At 44.3% G+C, this 22,735-nt stretch overlaps 1 protein-coding gene across 8 annotated transcripts in view; it reads left to right on the top strand.

Moving 5' to 3' along the window:
• The window catches only part of TMCC1 (transmembrane and coiled-coil domain family 1), a 239,593-nt gene that overhangs the window by 5,779 nt on the left and 211,079 nt on the right, over positions 1-22,735 (top strand). For 2 of the 8 annotated variants that reach the window (XM_062200492.1, XM_062200494.1), the window contains exon 2: positions 11,601-11,858. In XM_062200492.1, coding sequence (XP_062056476.1) covers positions 11,654-11,858 — 205 coding nt within the window. In that variant the 5' untranslated portion in view covers positions 11,601-11,653. Of the gene's footprint in view, positions 1-11,600; positions 11,859-22,735 lie in introns of those variants that run through there. The other 6 variants (XM_062200493.1, XM_062200501.1, XM_062200495.1 and 3 more) reach the window with 6 other exon arrangements.

Genomic DNA, 22,735 nt, shown 5'->3' with positions numbered 1-22,735 from the left:
TGCTATGGCCTGGGAAAGCACTGGAAGATGGCCCAAGTCCTTGGGCCCCTGCACCCACAAGGGAGACCTGGAAGAAGTTCCTGGCTCCTAGCTTCAGATCAGCTGAGCTCTGACCATACGCTGTCTGGGGAGTGAACCAGTGGATGGAAGAACTTTCTCTGCCTCTTGGTAACTCTGCCTTTCAAATGAGTAATTAAATAAATCTTTAAAAAAAAATCCAGCGCCATATGGGATGCTGGTGCTGCAGGCAGTGGCTTACCTCTTTATGCCACAACATTGGCTCCTTGACTAGCATTTTAACCGCTAGGCTAAATGCCTGCTGCGTATCCCTTCTTTTTGACATACCCCATCATTGTATATGTGACTACTTTGTTAGTTTCTGGCACTGTAAAATTTTTCAGGGTTCATCTTTTCTATTTTCTGAGCCAGTCCTATAATAAGTCTTTTTCAAGGAGCCCTGGTTCCATTTATTGCAGAACAGTGTTAGAAGCCAAGATCTGGGTGCTGGATGTACTTTTGTTGCTTGAGTATTGTTTCTTCTCGGTCCTCTGAGTAAGGAGATGTATGTGTGCACCTTAACCTGTGTTTATCCACATACTATAAATATTTCTATATGTAGCTATCTATATTAAGCTAAGCATGAATTCATGATGTCAGTTGACAATTCAAAATCTTCACCAAGTTGATCGTTCTAACTTCACCTATCTATCTGTAACCTGCTTTGGCATAAGAAACCTGGCTGCCACCATCTATTCACTTAATTCTTTAATTCCACTCTTTATATATAAACTTCAGAGTTGTTAATCTGTACACCAGTGGGAAACTACTTTGTAAACTACAGTATAGTGCTTATGATAATTGCTTTAGTCTTGTGGGTTCTACTCATTTCCTTTGTTTCTTACCACGTTATTCTGCCACCCCCTTCCTGAGGTTAATTGTAATAGATTTAGATTCTTTGGTCACATCTGGATTCCATGCTGGGATCCCTTCATGATTTTTTAAGGATTTGCATACATTAAAGCTTATTCATTGTGCTTTAAAGTTATGTAGGTTTTGATGGACTTTCAGTTTATTTTCCACAGCTCTAAAGAATTTGTTCCTTACATATTTGCTTCCTTACATCAGCCCTGGCAACCATTCACTGTTTACTGTCCCTGAGGTTTGGCCTTTTCTAGAACGTCATATTTTAAAAAGTGTTTTTGAATGATTTTTTTAAAGATTTTATTTATTTGAGAGGTAGAGTTATGGGCAGTGAGAGGGAGAGACAGAGAGAAAGGTCTTCCTTCCATTGGTTTACTCCCCAAATGGCCGCAACAGCTGGAGCTGCGCCAACCTGAAGCCAGGAGCCAGGTGCTTCTTCCCGGTCTCCCACGTGGGTGCAGGGGTCCAAGCATTTGGGCCATCTTCTGCTTTCCCAGGCCATAGCAGAGAGCTGGACTGGAAGAGGAGCAGCCGGGACTAGAACCAGCGCCCATATGGGATGCCGGCGCCGGAGGCAGATCATTAACCTGCGCCACGGCGCTGCCCCTGAATGATTTTTTTAAAAAAAGATTTATTTACTTGAAAGAAAAATAAATCTTCTACTTGCTGGTTCACTCCCCAAATGGCTGCAGCTGTTGGTGCTGGGCCAGCCAAAGCCAGGACCCCGGAACAGCACCCAGGTCTCCATGTGGGTGGCAGAGACCACACAGTCGAGTGATTTTCCCGTTTTCCCCCGTGCATTAGCAAGGATGTGGATTGGAAACAGAGCACCTGGGACTGGAACCATAGCTCTTGTGGGATGCCTGTGCTATAAGGGCTGCTAATCTGTACCATAATGCCATTACCTCAATGACTTTTTATGAGCATTTTCTCAAGTAGTGAGAGGTGCAGGTACTAGGTAACATTTGGAAACAAATGTTTTTTTTTCCTCTCTGTTGAGGTGTAATTCATGTAAAATTCATCTAAAATTCAAATGTTCTGTTCAGTGACTTTTAGTGCATTTGTAATGTACAACTACCACCCCTGACAACTCCAGAACATTTTCATTATTCTACTGAACAGTCCCTACTCCTAACCTTAGGCAACCACCAATCTCTTACTTATTCCTATGGTTTGCCTATTTTGGATGTTGATATGACTGGAATAATAATATATGGACTTTGGCTTCTGACTTCTTTGACTCAGCAGTGGTTGCACTCATTCATGTTGTAGCACGGCTTCAGTATATCATTCGTTTCTTATGGTTGAATGATAGTCCATTGTATAGTCCATTGTATAATACCACATTTTAAAAAATGCATTCATCAGCTGATGGATGTTTGCATCGTTTTTGCTTTTTGGCTGTTACCTAAGTTTTCAATTCTCTTGGGTTTATAAACAGTGGGGTTTTTTTTTTTTTTTTTTGCTAAACTTAGGTCATACGAAGTGGAAAGTTACCTAATGGAATGCCTTGGCTTGGGGTAACGTCCTGAAAGAGTGTTATTTTCTCTTGACATGATATTCATTAGTGAGCATTGAAATCACGCAGTATTCTTGTTGTCTTTCCAGAGTAAGGAATTTTGGTCCAGGTGGGTTAACAGTAGGTAGGTGTCCTCTAGAATTCTGTCAGGAATATGTTGATTATGTTGAGAACCATTCAACTATCTGAGAGTAGAAAGTGGTCTTCCATTGTGAAGTTGGGTTGTAAGATGTGCTAGTGCTCTCAAGGATTCTGAGTGTATGCATTGCATTATATTCAGCGGTATCTCACTGTGTAATCTATTTGGCATTAGTGGTACTATATTACAGAAACTTTATTGTAGCTAACCACATTCCCCCTGAGGTTTGAACTGTAATAGAGTAGTGTCAAGTATTGTTGCTTTCCTTTTCCTGTTTCAGCATCTGGCCCTCAAGCTTCGTTTTGCAGTTCCTGCTTTAATGTCTTGGCTTGGACAAATTCATTTTCCTAGGGAGGACTTGGCAAAAGTTTTCTTCTTGTTGCAGTTTGGGCAACCTAACCAATTTGTTGAAACCTCATGGTGTTTTTCAAACTTTAGGAAAGTAAGGAGCATTCTTTGCTGTCTTTGTAGCTTATTTTCAACTGATTTTGGGGTTCATTAGAGATACTGCAAAATAGATAAATTATTTATTGATGACCATCATACTGTATCTCGAAGTTTCTCTGTAGGAAAACTTTTCAAAGGGGTTTAAAAGGTAATAGAACACTGGGCTAGAACCAAGAAGATTTTAATTTTACTTCTCTAAAACACAGATTTTTTTTTTTTTATGTCAAATAACTTGTACCTTAGAGTTTTTGTTTGTTTGTATTTAAAGTATTTTAAAAATCCAAACTGAAGCCAGGGGCCACAAATTGCATCCTGGTCTCCCATGCAGGTGGCACCATTCCAGTCACTTGGGCCATCTTCCACTGGTTTCCCAGGCCCATTAACAGGGAAATGGTTGGAAAATGGAGTAGCCAGGACTTGAATTGGCACCCATATAGGATGCTGACTTTGCAGTCAGTGGCTTAACCTGCTGTGCAATAGTGTTGGCTTCCCCCTACCTTTTAATTAAAAAAAAAAAAAAAAAAGTTTATAGAGGAATATAACGGGAATTAATCAGCTTATTATGTTACCTTGAGTTTTAGCTTGTTGGAGGATATATATTTTATGAAAATTCTTGATAATGCTTGAACTCTTAGTAAAGTATGTATGCTTTATTTACCATCTATTTCTAGTATTTGTTCTTTTGCAGAGTTTGATTTCTGCATAGTGTACTCCTTCTGATCGAAGGACTTCTTTTAACATTTTCTTGTAGGACAGGTTTGCTTGTGATGATATTCTAGTTTTTGTATGCTTGAAGAAGTCTGTAATTCGCCTTCATTTAAAACATTTTTTGAGGGGGCCAGTGCTGTGACATAGTAGGTTAAGCCTCCGGCTGTGGTGCCAGCATCCCATGTGGGCCCTGGTTCGTGTCTCAACTGCTCCTCTTCTGATCCAGCTCTCTGCTGTGGCCTGGGAAAGCAGTGGAAGAAGGCCCAGGTTCTTGGGCCCCTGCACCTGCATGGGAGACCTGGAAAAAGCTCCAGGTTTCTGGCTTCAGATCAGCCAAATTCTGGCATTGCAGCTATTCAAGGATGGAAGATCTCTCTCTTTCTCTCCTCTTTGTGAATCTGCTTCTCAAATAAATAAATCTTTAAAAAAATTTTTTTAAAGAGCTTTAGATGACACTGATTTTTAAAAAGAGATGTATTTACTTATTTGTAAGAGTAACAGAGAGAAAGAGATAAGAGAGAGATTATCTGCTGGTTCACTCTCTAAATGCCTGTGGAACTGGGCCAAACTGAAGCCAGAAGCCAAGACTGCCTCTGGGACTCCCATGTGGGTGGCAGGATCCCAGGTACTTGAGTCATCACCTGCTGCCTCCCAGGCAGGAAGCTGGATTCAGAAGTGGAGCTGGGATTCAGATTCAGGCACTCTGATATGGGATGCAGACATCCTGAGTGGTGTCTTAACTACTGTGCCAAACACACCCACCACTACCTTCATTTTTAGAACCTGTTTTCACTGAGTGTAGTGTTCTAGGTTGACAGTTTGCTTTTTTCAGTACTTTCAAGATGTTGTGTTACTGTCTTCTGGCCTTAGTTTTTCCAGTGAAAAGTCTCCTGTCTTGGAGTTTATCTTTATTCCTTTCTACATAATGTGTGATTGTTTTCCTTTGGCTGTTTTTTTCAAAATTTTTTTTATTGTAAAATACATAAAAGTTATGATCTTAGTCATTTTAGGTGTATATTGACTTTGACATTAAATGCAAGCATCACTACCATCCATCTCCAGAATGTTTTTACCTTGCAAAACTGAAACTTTACCCATAACACTCTAACTTCCCTTCTTTCTGACCTCTGGTAGTCACCATTCTGCTTTCTATGAATTTGATTACTGTGGAAAAGTAGAATCAAACAGTATTTGATTTTTCCTTCCTTCCTATTTATTTATTTGAAAGTCAGAGTTACAGAGAGAGAGGAGACGCAGAGAGAGAGAGGTCTTCCATCCATCAGGTACCTTGATGTAGCATGTGTTCACTCCCCAGATGGCCGCAATGGCTGGAGCTGCACCAATCTGAAGCCAGGAGCTTCTTGGTCTCCCATGTGGGTGCAGGGGCCCAAGGACTTGGGCCACCTTCTACTGCTTTCCCAGGCCATAGCAGAGAGCTGGACAGGAAGTGGAGCAGCCGGGTCTCGAACCGGCGCTCATATGGTGTTTTAGACCAGGTGCTTTAGGCCAGGGTGTTAACCCACTGTGCCACAGTGCCGCCCCCCCCCCCCCTTTTTTTTTTTAAAGATACATTTATTTGAGAGGCAGAGTTACAGAGAGAGAAAGAGAGAGGGAGGCAGAGTTACAGAGAGAGAGAGAGACGGAGGGAGGGAGGGAGGGAGGGAGGGAGGGGTTGTTCATCTGCTGGTTTACTCCTTAGATGGTCACAATGGCTGGAGCTGGGCCACTCAGGAGCCAGGACCTTCTTCCCACATGGGTGCGGGGGCCCAAGTGCTTGGGCTATCTTCCACTGCCTTCCCATGCCATTAGCAGAGAGCTGGATCGGAAGAAGAGCAGCTGAGACACAAACTGGTGCCTATATAGGATGCTGTCTCTGCAGGCAGAGGCTTAACCTACACCACCACAGCGCTGGCCCAGTACAGTATTTGCTTTTTTGTGACTGGTTTGGTTGACTTAGCAGAATGTCCGTGAGGTTCCTTGATGTAGCATATGTCAGCAGACATTGTGGCACACTGGGTTAAGCTGCTGCTTACGAGACCTGCATCCCATATTGGATTGCCTGGTTCAAGTTCAAGTCCTGGCTCCTCTGCTTCCAATCCAAATACACAAGTACTTGAGCTCCTGCCATCTCTGCGGAAGACCCAGCTGGATTTCCTGATTCCTGGCTTTGGTTTGGCCCAGCCCTGGCTGTTGCCAGCATTTGGGGATTGAACTAGCAAATGGAAGGTTGACCTCTCCCTCCCCCTACCTCCGTCGTCATCACTCTGCCTTTCAGAGGCATAAATAAATAAGTCTTTTTTTTTTTTTTTTTAAAAGACTTAATTATCTGAAAGGCAGAGCTACAGAGAAATCTTCGATCCACCGGTTCACTCCCCAAGTGGCTGCAATGACCAGGGCTGGGCAAGGGTGAAACCAGGTGCCAGGAAGCCCCCTCTGGGTCTCGCACGTGGGTGCAGGAGCCCAAGCCCTTGGGTCATCTTCCACTGCTTTCCCAGGCACATTAGCAGGGAACCGGATCAGAAGTGGAGCAACTGGGACCCATCTGGTACCCATATTCGCATTGCAGGCTGTGGCTTTACCTGCTACACCACAGTGCTGGCTCCCAATAAATATGTCTTTTTTGAAAAGAACTTTATTTTTAAGACTGGATAATATTCAGTTATATGTATACACCACATTTTGCTTACCCATTCATATGTTGATGGATACTTGGGTTGCTTCCATTTTTTAGCTCTGTAAGTAATGCTGTTATGAATGTGAGTGCACAGATGTCTCTTAGAGACCTTGCTTTCTACCAAGAAGTAAAATTTTACCCAGAAGGATTTCAGGATCATACACTAATTCCATATTTAATTTTTTTAGGAACTCCCCTTCTGTTTTCCACAGTGCCTGTGCTATCAATACATTCACTACTAAAGCAGTTCGTAAGAGTTCCAGTTTTTCTAGAACTTTGCCAGTATTTATTTTTTTGGGGTGTTGGTCTCTGTCTCCTTCCCTTTCTTTGGCAGTAGGCATCCTAACTGGTGCGAGGTTGTATTAGCCAGCTTTTTGACCTTGGAACAGATATGTGCGAGAAGCTACTTACGAAGGGAAAAGTTTATTTTGGCTTGTGGTTTGGAATCCTTTTTTTTTGACAGGCAGAGTTAGACAGAGAGAGAGACAGAGAGAAAGGTCTTCCTTCCGTTGGTTCACCCCCAAAATGGCTGCTACAGCCGGCGCACTGCGCCAATCCGAAGCCAGGAGCCAGGTGCTTCCTCCTGGTCTCCCATGTGGGTGCAGGGCCCAAGCACTTGGGCCATCTGGAATCCAGTATTGAGCCATCTGGTTTGGCCATCTGGTGATGCTGGAGGATGGCGGCAGTGGAGTTTGTGTGGAAGAAGGATCACATGGTTAGCCAGGAAGCAGAGTTTCTAGGCCCAATTCAGATTTTTAAAACCAGCCCTCCAATGAGAAGTGCCTTCTAAGGGGATATTCTCAGTGACCTAAGAACCTCCCACTAGGCCCATCTCCTAAACACTATAATTAGGTTAGGTCAAGTTTCTACCTTCTCAGCACCATCAAATTAAGACTTGTGGTGTTAAACATTCACTACATGAGTTCAGGAGACCAGTCTAGTTTAAGTAGCAGAGGTGATTATCTGACTGCAAGCTTGTCCCCTGCCCCTCCCCATCCTCACCCCTTAATGTTTATTTGAAAGGCAGAGAGACAAGAAATCTTCTATCTGCTGGTTTGCACCCCCCACCCCCCCCCCACCCCCCCCCGCAATGCCTGCAACATCTGGAGCTGGGACAGGCCCAAGCCAGGAACCGGGAACTCATTCCAGGTCTCCCACATGAGTGGCAGAGACCCAAGTACTTGAGCCATCACCTGCTACCTCCTGGGGTGCGCATAAACAAGACCTAGAGGTGAAATTGAAATGTGAATCCGAACCTAAGCCCTCTCCTGTAACAGGATGTGGGCATCCCAGATGGCTTCTCCAAGTGCCACTTCCTCATTATGGTTTTGATTTGCTATTTTCCTCATGACTGGTGATGTTGAGCATGTTTTCATGTGCTTAATGGCCATTCCTTTATCTTTTTTTTTTTAAGATTTATTTATTTATTTGAAAAGCAGAGCTATAGAGAGGCAGAGAGAGAGTGAGAGATCTTCCATCTGCTGGTTCACTCCTCAAGTGGCTATAGCGGCTGGAGCTGGGCTGATCTGAAGCCAGGAGCCTCTTCTGGGTCTTCCATGTGGGCAGGGACCCAAGGACTTGGACCATCATCTGCTGCTTTCACAGGCCCATCAGTAGGAGCCAGATTCGAAGTGGAGCAGCCAGGACTTGAACCAGTACCGGCATGGGATTCCGGCACTGCAGCAACGGCTTTATCAGCTGTACCACAGTGCTGGCACCCTGTAACTTCTTTGGAAAACTTTCTCTTCAAGTCGTTAGTGCATCTTTGAATCAGGTTGTTTGCTTTTGTGGTTGTTGTGGATTTTAGAAATTCTCTTTATAGTCTCAATATTAACCCCTTATCAGATATATGCATGTAATGTGCAAATGTTTGCTCCCATTTTGTTTTCCTCTAACTCCTTTTAAGATCTTTCTCTGTATTATTATTTTTTTAAAGATTTGTTTTATTTATTTGAAAGTTACAGAGAGGTCTTCCTTCTGCTGGTTCACTCCCCAGATGGCCGCAACAGCTAGAGCTGCACCAATCTGAAGCCAGGAGCCAGGAGCTGCTTCCCAGTCTCCCACGTGGGTGCAGGGGCCCAAGGACTTGGCCATCCTCCACTGCTTTCCCAGGCCATAGCAGAGAGCTGGATTGGAAGAGGAGCAGCCAGGACTTGAACTGGCACCCATATGGGATGCCGACGCTTCAGGCCAGGGCCACAGCGCTGGCCCCTCTCTGTATTATTTTAAGATTTGTGTCTTAATTTGAAAGGCATAATTTCAGAGAGTGACAGAAAGAAATCTTTGATGTGCTGATTCACTCTCCAAATGGCCACAACAGCTGGGCCAGGACCAGGCTGATGCCAGGAACTTGGATCTCCATCTGGGTGTTCCATGGGACTGGCAGAGTCCAAACACTTAGGCTGTTTTCCAATCCTTTCCCAGGTGCATTAGCAGGGAGGTAGACTGCAAATAGAGCAGCTGGGTGTCCAACTAGTGCTTATATGGATGCCAGCATCGCATATAGTGCTTAACCACTGCTTTACAATGTCTGTCCCTTATCTGTGGTTTTAAGCAGTTTGATTTTGTTGTGTGTCTTGGTGGAGTTTTAGCTTTCTTCATGGGTTTTGTCCTTGTTCGTTGAGCTTTCAACAATCTGAATCTGAGCTTTGTCCTTTTCATCAAATTTGGGCAGTCTTTTTTTTTTTTTTTTTTAAGATCTATTTATTTATTTGAGAGACAGAGTTGCAGAGAGAGAGGTCTTCCATCCACTGATTCACTCCCCAAATGGCTACAACAGCCAGAGCTGAGCTGATTTGAAGCCAGGAGCCTCTTCTGGGTTTCCCACATGGGTGCAGGGGCCCAAGGACTCGGGCCATCTTACTACTTTACCAGGCCATAGCAGAGAGCTGGATGAGAAGTGGAGCAGCTGGGTCTTGAACCAGCACCCACATAGGATGCCAGCACTGCAGGTGGTGGCTTTACCTGCTTTGACACAGTGCTGGCCCCCAGTCTTTTTTTTTTTTTTAAGATTTATTTTATTGCCGGCGCCGTGGCTCAACAGGCTAATCCTCCGCCTTGCGGCGCCGGCACACCGGGTTCTAGCCCTGGTCGGGGCACCAGATTCTATCCCGGTTGCCCCTCTTCCAGGCCAGCTCTCTGCTATGGCCCAGGAAGGCAGTGGAGGATGGCCCAGGTCCTTGGGCCCTGCACCCCGTGGGAGACCAGGAGAAGCACCTGGCTCCTGCCTTCGGATCAGCGAGATGCGCCGGCCGCAGCGGCCATTGGAGGATGAACCAACGGCAAAAAGGAAGACCTTTCTCTCTGTCTCTCTCTCTCTATCCACTCTGCCTGTCAAAAAAAAATTTATTATATTTTATTTATTTGAAAGAGTTATAGAGAGCGGTAGACAAACACACACACACACACAGAGAGAGAGAGAGAGAGGGAGGGAGGAAGGAAGGGAGGGAGGGAGGGAGGGAGAGAGAGAGAGAGAGAGAGAGAGAGAGAGAGAGAGAGAGAGAAGAGTCTTTTATCTGCTAGTTACTTCTCAAATGGCCACAGCTGACTGGAGCTGAGCCTATCTGAAGCCAGGAGCTTCTTTTGGGTTTCCCACGTAGGTACCGGGGCCCAAGGACTTGGGCCATCCTCTGCTGCTTTCCTAGGCTCATCAAGAGGGAGCTGGATTGGAAGTGGAGCAGCCGAGACTCAAACCCCACACCCATATGGGATGTTGGCACTGCAGGCTGGGGCTTTAACCCCAGCTGCCTCTTTTCCCGGTCTTGTATTCAAAGTTTCATTTTGGATGGTTTATTAATACATATTTTCATTCACTCAACTTTCCTTCTGCTGTGTTTTTCTTGCTGTTAATCTCATATAATGTATTTAATTTCAGACTGTTGTATTTTATTATTTTAAATATTTTATTTATTTGAAAGAGTTACACAGAGAGAGAAGGAGAAGCAGAGAGAGAGAGAGAGAGAGAGAGAAAAAAAACACTTGCATCTGCTAGTTTATTCCCCAATGGGCCACAACGGCCCTGGGCTGCGCTAATCTGAAGTCGGGAGCCAGGAGCTTCTTCCGGGTCTCCCCAACAGGTGTGGGGGACCAAGGACTCGGGCCATCTTCTACTGCTTTCCTAGGCCACAGCAGAGAGGTCGATCAGAAGTGGAGCATCCAGGACTCTAAGCATTGCCCATATGGAATGCCGGCACTGCAGGTGGTGGCCTTACCCACTAGGCCACAGCGCTGGCCCGCGATTTATATGTATTTTATAATTTGTGGTTTGTTATTAATGAAGTGATCAATTATCAAGAAATAGTGCCTCAGTTTGCTGCCAAAATACAACACGTTTCAATTTCTCTAAGATTTCTTTTTTCTTTTTTTTTTTTTTTTTGACAGGCAGAGTGGACAGTGAGAGAGAGACAGAGAGAAAGGTCTTCCTTTTGCCGCTGGTTCACCCTCCAGTGGCCGCCGCGGTAGCGCGCTGCGGCCGGCGCACCGCGCTGATCCGATGGCAGGAGCCAGGTGCTTCTCCTGGTCTCCCATGGGGTGCAGGGCCCAAGGACTTGGGCCATCCTCCACTGCACTCCCTGGCCACAGCAGAGAGCTGGCCTGGAAGAGGGGCAACCGGGACAGGATTGGTGCCCCGACCGGGACTAGAACCCGGTGTGCCGGCGCCGCAAGGCGGAGGATTAGCCTAGTGAGCCGGGGCGCCGGCCAATTTCTCTAAGATTTCTAAGAAGGGTACACAATATCAGATTAACTCTTATATTCCTCTGTTTCCACATTGTTGTAGTTTCTCAGACCTACATATGCATTTGTTGCTTTAATTTCTTGCCGATGTAGTTACATGCATTAGTAGTTCTACAGTATATTTGTTTTATAAAGTACCAGAATGTTTGGTCTGTTTGGCAGAGTGCAGACTACTACTATTTATCTGTGTTTGGTTGTGTGATTCTTAACAGTTTCTTTATGATGCTGTTCGTTATTGAGCAGAGAGCTGGATTATCTGCTGAGGTGTACCTTTGGTTGTTGCTGTCATTGATGACTCCATTGCCAGCTGGATCTGGCTCTTTGTGTTGCCTCATGGGATCTTTTAATGCTTTGTAAGGTGAACTTGGAAAATTGTGCAGTGTGAGAACTGTTGGTTGTTTTTCAACTAGTCATTACATTCAGTGCCATTTCTTTCTTCTCTTGTTCCTCCTTCCCAGCAGGTAATTCCTAACTCTGGAGGAGACACAGCCACAGCTGGCCCTTTCCGCAGATGCTGACACTGGTGAACAGCTGCTCTTGGTTCCAAGATTTAGAAGACAAAGCGTCTTTCCTTCTGGATTGGATCTCTCTTCGTATGAATCTTCTGTTTCTATGTTTTTTTTTTAAAGAAAGAACTTTTGGAAGACATTTTGGATTAGAACTGTTCATCCTCATCTATGCAAAGGAAGGAAAGCTGTTGCTGGGATTTTGTAGAGGTATGTCTTTTTTCTTCAAAGTTTTCTCACTTAGGTATGCAGCAGCATAACAGTGATGTAACCGTGGCTCTTGCTTCTATAGGACTCGGTTCTCATTCGTTCACTGACTGCATCTTCCTTTCTCCTGTTTTCTCACTTTCCTAGCAATTGTAATTAGCTCAGCAAGAACTTCCTTAATGTATGCAATATAACAACTCGCTTCTTTTTTTTTTTTTAAATTTATTTATTTGAAAGAGTTACAGAGAGAGAGAGGGAGAGACAGACCTTCCATCATCTGGTTCATTCCCCAAACGGGATGCTGACATCTCAGGCAGTGGCTTACCCCCAACGCTGACTCGCAGCTCACTTTCTGGTATTCTGCTTCGGTGTTATTGGATGGTCAAGAAGCAGTTTGAGTTTTTATTTCCCAAGTTGAGGTTATGACTTGGATTAACTGAGTTTTTTCTCAGTTCTGCGTAAACACTGGAGTGTCTGGGAAAGGTTAGTATCTTTATTGTATATGGTTATGTAATTTTACAATCTGGGCTAGAAGGTGTGATAGCATAGATTTTGACCTAAAAATTGAGAAGCTGCAGTTCCAATTTTTTCCTTTAAGGCAAAGTGACATGGAGAGGAAGGTCTTTTTGCTGGTTAGCTCTGCAAATGCCTTTAACAGCTATGACTGAGCCAGGCCAAAGCCAGGAGCCAGGATCTTCATCTGGGTCTCCTATGTTAGTAGCAGGATCCAAGTATTTGGACCATCATCTATTACTTCACAGGTCTATTAGCAAGAAGCTGGATCGGAAGCAGAGGAGGCAGGCACTCTAATGGGATGTGTTCGTCCCAGGCAGAAGGAAGCTTAACTCACTGCACCACAATTCCTTCTCCTCAGTCCCCGTTTGGATATTATTTTCTATATATTTCTTTTTTCTAATATCTAAAATGGGTATATTACTACTTGATTTATATAGCTTATGGAGTTGTGGAGAATCAGATGAGAAAATTTGTGTGGAAAGCTAACAGTGTAAATGATAATGCAGTGTAGAGAATTGTAGGCACATCTACTGCATGGTTTGCATGGACCCAAGTGTTTCAGCGCTCATCAGCTGTCTTGCCAGGCACATGGCAGGAAGCTGGATTGGAAGTGGAATAGCCAGGACTCCAGCTGTGTCTAGAGTGTAGATGGCGAATTAACCTGTTGTGCCACAAAACCCACCCCCCTCTCATTTTAAATGGGAAAAAAATAATTTCTGAAATTCTTTTTAACAGTGCCTTATGAACTTTAGTATGCATAAAAGTCAGCTAGGGAGGTTATTAGGATACAAATTCATAGAAGATACTCCCAGAAATTTTGAAATTCTTCGGTTAAATTCCCATGTAATGCTGGTGCTGTTGGTCAGTAAGCCATGTCCTGTGTGCTGTCTCCTTATATTTCGGGTGTCATTTTGCTGCTCCTGACCTCAATTTTGTTTGGGAAAGAATATACTAGCCATAGTTGCTGGAAACTGGGTCTTTACCACCCTAAAGAAAATGTAAGTTGTGATAGAGAAGGGAGAAATGGCTGTTGAACTGACAACTAAGACTGTCTTGCACTTTCTCTATTAAAAATAATAGCATCAATGAATATCTGTAAGAAAAGGTAAGTATAGTGGAAGTTTTTCTAGGTATTTCTGAGTTGTTCTCTGAAGGAATTAGAATCAGGATGCAGGCAGCCATCTATGAAAGTGCTTATTTTTTCATTATCCTTACAAATTGGATGTGTTTTCACACATTTTGATCTTTCTCTTCAGATGGATTTTTTTTTTTTTTTTTTTTTTGACAGAGTGGATAGTGAGAGAGAGAGACAGAAAGGTCTTCCTTTTTGCCGTTGGTTCACCCTCCAATGGCCGCTGCGGCTGGCGCATCGCGCTGATCTGAAGCCAGGAGCCAGGAGCCAGGTGCTTCTCCTGGTCTCCCATGCGGGTGCAGGGCCCAAGGACTTGGGCCATCCTCCACTGCCTTCCCGGGCCATAGCAGAGAGCTGGCCTGGAAGAGGGGCAACCAGGATAGAATCCAGTGCCCCAACCAGGACTAGAACCCGGTATGCCGGCGCCGCAAGGCGGAGGATTAGCCTGTTAAGCCACGGCGCCGGCCCAGACAGATTATTAAAGAAATTGCATTGTAGGTTTTATTTTATTGCTTCTGTGAATGAGGCCGAAGGTCTATCTGTATAAAACTGTCTTTCCTTTTTTGTAAACTGCTAGACTCTGATTCTTTGTTTCATTTATTAATTGATTTATTTTATATGAATTTATAGGAACCATTTGTAAAATGGAATTGGCCTGTTCCTGTATGTGTTGCATGTATCTTTTACCCAGTTTGTCATTCGACTTAGTTTGCTTGTATATATATGTATTTTATTAAAGATTAATTTTTTTATTTGAAAGGCATAGTTACAGAGAGGCAGAGAGAGAGAGAGGTCCCCCATCCACTGGTTCACTCTCCAGATGGTCACAACGGCCAGAGCTGTGCCTATCTGAAGCCAGAAGCCAGGATCCTCCTCCTTGGTCTCCCACATGGGTACAGGGGCCCAAGGACTTGGGCCATCCTCCATTGCCTTCCCAGGCCATAGCAGAGAGCTGGATTGAAAGTGGAGCAGCTGGGACCCTAACCACCGTCTGTATGGGATGCTGGTATTGCAGGTGGCAGCTTTACCCGCTATACCACAGCGCCGGTCCCTGCTTATATATTTGGACATAAAGTTAAGTTGTGATGACATAGATTGTAAATTTTGCTGTTGTCAGGCTGTATGAATCTATATCTTGAATAATGGTATGATAAGCAAAAAATTACCAGAATTTTTTTTACCAAAAAATTCATAAATGGTATTAAAATTGAGTGAGTAGCCGGCGCCGCGGCTCACTAGGCTAATCCTCCGCCTTGCGGCGCCGGCACACCGGGTTCTAGTCCCGGTCGGGGCACTGATCCCGTCCCGATTGCCCCTCTTCCAGGCCAGCTCTCTGCTGTGGCCAGGGAGTGCAGTGGAGGATGGCCCAAGTCCTTGGGCCCTGCACCCCATGGGAGACCAGGAGAAGCACCTGGCTCCTGCCTTCGGATCAGCGCGGTGCGCCGGCCGCAGCGCGCCTACCGCGGCGGCCATTGGAGGGTGAACCAAGGGCAAAAAGGAAGACCTTTCTCTCTGTCTCTCACTGTCCACTCTGCCTGTCAGGAAAAAAAAAAAAACAAAAAACTGAGTGAGTTATATAATATATTGCATCAAAGAAAAATTAAGACAATCTAAACAGATATGAAATATGTAAGTGTTCAGGTAGATGTAACCAAAAATATAAGGTCCTACTCTTTAACAGAAATTATCTGACTTAAAGTGGCATTTTCTTTGAAAGCTACCATAATGTGAGGTAAATTGTAGGATGCAACTGAGCAAAAAGGCTGGCACTAGACTGGCGCTGTGGTGCAGTAGGTTTAGCCTCTCCTTGCAGTGCAGTCATTCCATATGGGTGCCGGTTTGAGTCCCAGCTGCTCCACTTCTGATTCAGCTCCCTGCTAATGCACCTAAGAAAGCAGCAGGGGATGGCCCAGGTGCTTGGGCCCCTATGCGCATGTGAAAGACCTGGAAGAAGATTCTGGCTCCTGACTTTGGCCCAGCCTGGCTTTTGCTGGTGGGGCCATTTGGGTAGTGAACCAGCAGATGGAAGATCTCTCTCTGTCTCCTTTCTTTCTGTAGTTGTGACTTTTCAAGTAAATAAATAAATCTTAAAAAAAAAAAAAAAAGGCTGGCATTGATGAACATTTGTAGATGTACTGTACTCAATTACAAGAGGTAATAGTTCCTGTGCTCTTGAACTGTGGGTTTATATCTGCAATATTATATCCACTTGTGAGTTTTAGACTCTCATGGGGGTACTAATGTTCTACACTATCCAATAATTCAGTCTAGAATAGTGAGAGCTTTAGCTTCCAGGTCTACTGAAGTAAGTGGCGGGGGTCCGTTCCTCATCTGTATTGCTCCAGGAAACAGACAGTAGTTACAAGCTATTGCAGAGGTGGCTATCACCTCACTATGGGGAAGACCCATCTTACAGTAAGGTCTGTCCAACAAAGAAATAGACTGAATTGTGAGGATCTTTGTCACTAGAGATACTCCAGTATTGGCTGTATCATTGTCTTCTGGTGATATTTATTATGCAGTGTATTCCTGCAAGAGTTTGGACTGGGGCCGGCATTGTGGCAAACCAGGTAAAGCTGCCGCCTGCAGTGCCAGCATCCCATGTGGGTTTGTGTTCTGGCTGCTCCACTTGAAATCCAACTCTCTGCTAATGGCTTGAGAAAAGCAGCAGAAAATGGCCCAAGTGTTCAGGCCCCTGGCACCCATGTAGGAGACTCGGATGTATCTCCTGGCTCCTGGTCTCAGCCTGGCCCAATGCTAGCCCATGTGGCCATCTTGGGAGTGAACCAGTGGATGGGAGATCTGTCTCTCCTTTTCTCTCTGGAACTCTGCCTTTCTGAGTAAAGAAAGAAATCTTAAAAAAAAGTTTTGACTATGTGAACTCTTAACATTTTCTCATGTTTAGTTGCCTTTCTCCTCAGTGCTAATTTTGGTAATAAGAAAATAATGAAAAATCTTGCTGACCTTAGTTTCTTAATAACGGGGGGGGGGGGGGGGGATGAGATGTTTGCCAACCAGCAATAGAATATAGTGCTAAAAAGGGCAGTTCTGGTGTTCTGGTGCTGGTGTTGTGGCATAGCAGGTGAAGCCACAGCCTACAATGCTGCGGCTGTATGGGTGCAATTTGGGTCGTGGCTGCTTCATTTCTAGTCTAGCTCCTTGCTAATGGCCTGAGAAAAGCAGTGGAAGATGGCCCAGATACTTTGGTCCCTGCCATCTGTGTGGGAGACCCAGATGAAGCTTCTGGTTGTGGCCTGGCTCAGCCCTGGCTGTTGTAGCCCCTTAGGGAGTGAACCAGCAGATGGAGTCTGTCAAATTCTGGTGCTGTTTCTTTCTTGGCTTGGACTTTGGTCCTTAGATGGCTGTACTTCAATCCTGTGACATGTAACTGTCTACAGTGTGATGTGACAAAATATTTTTTTGACAGAATCCGACTCATTTTTCTTAAACTGTTACATCATGACATTTGTGTAGAAATGCCTTTTGAGAGTCTTAATCTCGTTAATGGAAAACAAAAGCGTGTGAATTTTTATAGCTAGAACAGGAAGGGTAAATTGTTTGGAATTCCAGATTCTTTCCTACTTGAGCAGAATTCCTGCCCCCTCCGTACACATGCCTGCTTTAATGTGCTTGTTAGAGATGTGGGCATTGCCATGCCCTGATACATTTCCTGTGACTGTAAGCTCTAAATTACTATGTTAAATGTTTGTGAACATCCACAGAAAGTGAACAGGAGTGGTCCTTCATTTGACATAATGCCTAGCAGAATTCTGGGTACATGTTAGGCAGTCAGTGAACATGCAAAGAAATGAAGTCGCAGAGAGTGGGTTACTTTGCACTTCCCAATTGAGTGTATCTGGTGACTCTTACTTCGTTTGTTGTTAGGAAACCAACCTCAAGGTCATAGTGGAACTAAACTTTGGAATGTTCTGTGTCACTGAATAAGAACTAGACGGTACTGTACTGATTATAAAGATACAAAATGAGATTCTAGAGACAGGTGTTGTGGCACAGCAGATGAAACCCATATCTAAGTGCCCAGTTCAAGTCCTGGCTATTCCACACCTCTGATTCACTTTCCTGCTATCGTACCTGGGAGGCAGCACCTGAGTTCCTGTCACTCCTGTGGGAGACCCCAGTAGTGTTGCAGATTCCTGACTTCAGCTTGGCCTTGTCCTGATTATTGCAGGTTTCTGTGAAGCGAACCAGCAAAGAGTAGACATCTCTATCTCTAGCTCTGTTATTCTACCTTTCAAATAAATAAATACATCTTTAGACCAAAAAACAACGAAGAAGAAATGAAACTCAATTTGGGTCACACAGTTAGTTGACAGCATTCAAGGGCTAGAACAGAGTTCTAATTCCCATATCCAGGCCATCCTCCACAGCTTTCCTAAGCATGTTAGCAGGTAGCTGGGTTATAAGTGGAGCAACCAGACTCAAACTGGTACAAGAGATGCTGGCATCACAGGCCTGATAAATCACAGTGCTGGCTCCTAGACATGTTTTAAGGAATCTAATTGTAGGGCTGGCTCTGTGGCTCAGTGGGTTAAGACATGGTCTGCAGCACTGACATCCCACATGTGGGAGACCTGGATGGAGTTCCAGGCTTCTGACTTCGATCTGGCCCAACCCTAGCCTTTGCAGCCATTTGGGAGGTAAAACAGTGGATGGATGATTTCTCTGTCTCTTCCTTTTTCTATATAACTCTACTTTTCAAAAAAATAATACATAAATCTTTAAAACCAAAAGTCTGCCCAAATAGGGTGGAGTGTGGGCTTCATAGAATGATCTTTTTCCTGGTCATTTATATCCCCAAATGGTATTATGTGCAGTACAGTTCAGGTCCAGGGAAAGACTAAGTTATTGACTTATTTATTTTAAAAGAGTTGTTTATTTGAAAGGCAGAGAGAGGGAGAGAGAGAGATGTCTTTGATGTGGTTTACTCCCCAAATGGCCACAACATCCAGGTCTGGGGTAGGCCAAAGCCAGGAGCCAGGAACTTCATCCAGGTCTTCCACATGGGTAGCGGGGACTCAAGTTCTTGAGCCATCATCCACTGCTTTTCTGGTCACATTAGCAGGGAACTGGACTAAAAGTGGAGCAGCTGGGACTCGAGCTGGCACTCGGATATGGGATACTGGTTTCGTAATCAGTAGCTTAGCTTGTTGTGCTATAACGTCAGCCACTATTTTTTGTTAAGTTTAGAAATATTTGGCAATTGACCAAACTTTCTCAAAATTTTTATGTATTTTCCTTGTTTTCAGTATGTCATGTTTTGATAGTGAATTATAAATATAGTGAGGTGTAGATGTTGATGATTGTCAAATTTCTAATTTTACTCAAGGTTAATTTCTGTAGTTGGAGCATTTGTGTTGTTCTTTGAAATAATCAGAACAATTGGTTTTTCTTTTTCACTTCGCAAAAATAACTTTGTTTGAGGCAGCATTTGGCCTAGTGATGAAGAAACTCACTGCCGTGTGGGAGTACCTGGGTTCAATACCTGCCTCTGGCTCCTAATCCAAACTTCCTGCTAATACAGACCCTGGGAAGCAGCAATGATGGCTCAAGGAATTGGGTCCATGTCACTCATGTGGGAGACCTGGGTTGACTTCAGCTTCTAGCATCCACCTGGTTCGGTTCTGACCCTTGCAGGTATTTGGGAAGAGAACCTGTGGATAGGAGTGAGCTCACACTCCCTGTCTCTGTCTCCCTCTCCCCCTTGCTCTCTGTCCCTTTCTCCCATCCTTCCTTTCTGCATCTCAAACAAAACTTAAAAAAAAAAAAAATTCTCTTTTCCAGTGTTCTGTGAGTTAGGCTTTGTTGTAGCCTTAAATAAGGTGGCAGAACTGGCTATAAAAATGAAAAGACATTTACATATAAAACTAATGTCACTTGTTGCTGTCCCAAACATTGGTGTTCTTCTAGATTTAGTATCTACAACTAAAATGAAAAAACAATTCTGTGTATGTTTTCTGTTATTATGGCAATAGAGGGAAGATCATACTTTGCCTCTGAAGGTTTGGTAATTGAGTCTCCTGAAACAAACTGACAGTTGGTGGCTTAACGAGGAAAAAACACAGATTTATTAATATGGATACATGTGTAAGAGCCATACAAAATATGAAACTCATATACCTAGTGGTCAGGGCTCATAGCAGTGAGGGAATGAATGAGCTAATAGGTTCTTTTACAGGGTTAGTACGTAATTTTTAAAAAAGTTTTATTTGCTTGTTTGAAAGGCAGAATTAGAGGAGAGAGAAAGAGAAAGAAAGAGATCTTCCATATGCTGATTTATTCCTTCAAATGGTAACAATGGCCAGGGCTGGGCCGGCTGGAAGCCAGGATTCTAGCACCCCATTGATAGCCCTCACATGGGCCATCAAGAACCCAAACAGTGCTTTCCCGGGCACAACTTAGGGATCTGGATCAGAAGCATAGCAGCTAGGAATTGAACTGATGGTTATATGGAATGCCAGTGTTGCAGGAGTGGCTTAGCCCACTGTACCACAACTGTAGCCTAAGTGAATAACTTTTAAGATGATGGATCTAGAGAACACACAATGACTTGGGACAAAGTTCTTCTGGGCTCTACATGTGGTATTTGATTTTAATGTGTTCCTCTGTGATATGAATTTAATTGAGTGAAATTGTGGTAAGAACTTTTTAGAGGCAGGTGTGTTCGTCTTTGGGAGATAAAGAAGCTTCAGGGAAAGCCCTTGCCTGTATTTGCTGCTCCCCAAGTGTTCCTGGTTTGGAGTCCAAAGAAGCATATTTTGGGATATTGTTTTTGAGCCCCAAGAGCAGTGAGGAGGCAAAGGAGGATTAGGAAACTTAATCTAGGATAAAGATTTAGACCTCCTGTTGAGTTAATGAGTACTTATTTATTTATTTATTTAAAGATTTATTTAGTTATTTGAAAGTTAGAGTTACAGAAAGAGATACTCCATTTGCAGTTTCACTTCCCAGATGGCTCCAACCACCATGGCTAGCCCAGGCCGGAGCCAGGAGCTTCATCCAGGTCTTACACATGTGTGGCAGGGGCCCAAGCACTTGGGCTGTCTTCTGCTGCCTTCCCAGGCCATTAGCAGGGAGCTGATTTGGAAGTGGAATAGCTGAGACCAGGGACCCGAGCCCATATGGAATGCTAGTATTGCAGGCAGTGGCTTCACCTGCTATGCCACGATGCTGGCCACTTACTTTATAACCTTAAATTTAGAAATCAGTGGTGGTAAAGGTCAGTTTAGGATCCTAGTGCATCCAGAATAGTGAGTGAATTCCATTTTGATATGTACAACGTGTTCTGTTGAGTAAGAGTCCATAAACCATGGTATGTGGTAGTTAAACTTTATATGGATGACTTTCCCTACTGACTGGTAGACAGCTCCATCTGATGCTGCTTCCTGAAACTTAACATGTCTTCTACCAGATTTATTGGCATTTTGTGTGATCTCTTTGCATTCCTTTATACCTAAATTCTCTAGTTTGACTTATGTTGGTTAATAGCTCATCATTTATTTAGCTGGACATTCTACAAAACTTGGGATTTTTAATTGCTTTATTTCTTTTTTTTTTTCCCCAAGATCTGTTTTATTTATTTGAAAGAGTTACAGAGAGAGGCAGAGCCAGAGAAAGAGAGGTCTTCCATCTGCTGGTTCACTCCCGAAATGACCACAATGGCCAGAGCTGAGCTGATACGAAGCCAGGAGCCAGGAGCTTCTTCCGGGTCTCCCATGCAGGTGCAACGGCCCAAGGACTTGGGCCAACTTCTACTGCCTTCCCAGGCCATAGCAGAAAGCTGGATCAGAAACAGAGCAGCCGGGACTCGAACCGGCATCCATATGGGATGCTGGCGCTGCAGGCCATGGCTTTAACCCACTGTGCCACAATGCCAGCCCCTCTTTATTTCTTTTGATATGTTTTTTCCATGTTGATATTTTAAAAAAAGATTTACTTCTTTATTTTGTAATAGAGTTACAGAGAGAGAGGGAGAGACAGAGATTGATCTTCCATATAGCTAGTTCACTCCACAGATGGCCACAATACCCAGGGCTGAGTCAGGCTGAAGCTAGGAGTCAGGAGCTTCATCTGGATCTCCTATGTGGATAGTTGGGGCTGAAACGCTTGGGCCATCTTTTCTACTGCTTTCCCAGGCTGTTAGCAGAGATCTGGATCACAAATGGAGCAGCCAGGACTCAAACTGGCACCCATATGGGATGCCAGCATACAGGTGGCAGCTTTTCCTGCTGTGCCACAGTGCAAGCACCACCCCATGGATGTTTCATCATATGCACTCACTCTCTTATTTATTCTGATTTGTGCATTAAACACCTATGAGGGTGCTTGAACAATTTGGAAAAATGGAACTAATAGATTTTTTATTTTAATGCTGAAATTTTTGAAATCCATGTAAAGTTTTTCATAATATGCATTTTCCAGATGACTTTCAAAAGACCTCTTGTGGCCGGCACCACGGCTCAACAGGCTAATCCTCCGCCTGTGGCGCTGGCACACCAGGTTCTTGTCCCGGTTGCTCCTCTTCCTGTCCAGCTCTCTGCTATGGCTCGGGAGTGCAGTGGAGGATGGCCCAAGTGCTTGGGCCCTGCACCCGCATGGGAGACCGGGAGGGGGCACCTGGCTCCTGGCTTCGGATCAGTGCGGTGCGCTGGCCGCAGCACGCAGGGCACAGCGGCCATTAGGGGGTGAGCCAGCGGAAAAAGGAAGACCTCTCTCTCTCTCTCTCTCTCTGTCTCTCTCACTGTCCACTCTGCCTGTCCAAAAAAAACCCCTCTTGTACCAATATTAATTTACCTTTTTAAAAATTTATAACTCATTTTTTACTTAACTGAAAGGCGGATACAGACCATTTACCATCTGCTGGTTAGCTTCCCCAATGGCTACAGCAGCCAGGGCTGGGCCAGGGTGAAGCTGGGAGCCAGGAGCTCAGTCTGGGTCTCCCAGTTGGATGGAAGGGAAGGGACCCAAGTACCTAAGCTGTCATCTCCCACCTCCCAAGGTGTGCAAGAGCAGGAAGCTGGAATTGGAAGCAGAGATTAGATTCAAACCCACACACTCTGATAAGTCTCAACTGCTGGGCCAAATTTCTGCTCCTCAATCTATTTTTTTTTTCTTTTCTTTCTTTCTTTCTTTCTTTCTTTTTTTTTTTTTTTTGACAGGCAGAGTGGACAGTGAGAGAGAGACAGAGAGAAAGGTCTTCCTTTTGCCATTGGTT

This window comes from Lepus europaeus, chromosome 9 (assembly GCF_033115175.1).
Source record: "Lepus europaeus isolate LE1 chromosome 9, mLepTim1.pri, whole genome shotgun sequence".
NCBI lineage: Eukaryota > Metazoa > Chordata > Mammalia > Lagomorpha > Leporidae > Lepus > Lepus europaeus.
Note: the sequence above shows the minus strand (reverse complement) of the source record. Positions and strands in the feature narration are given on the sequence as shown.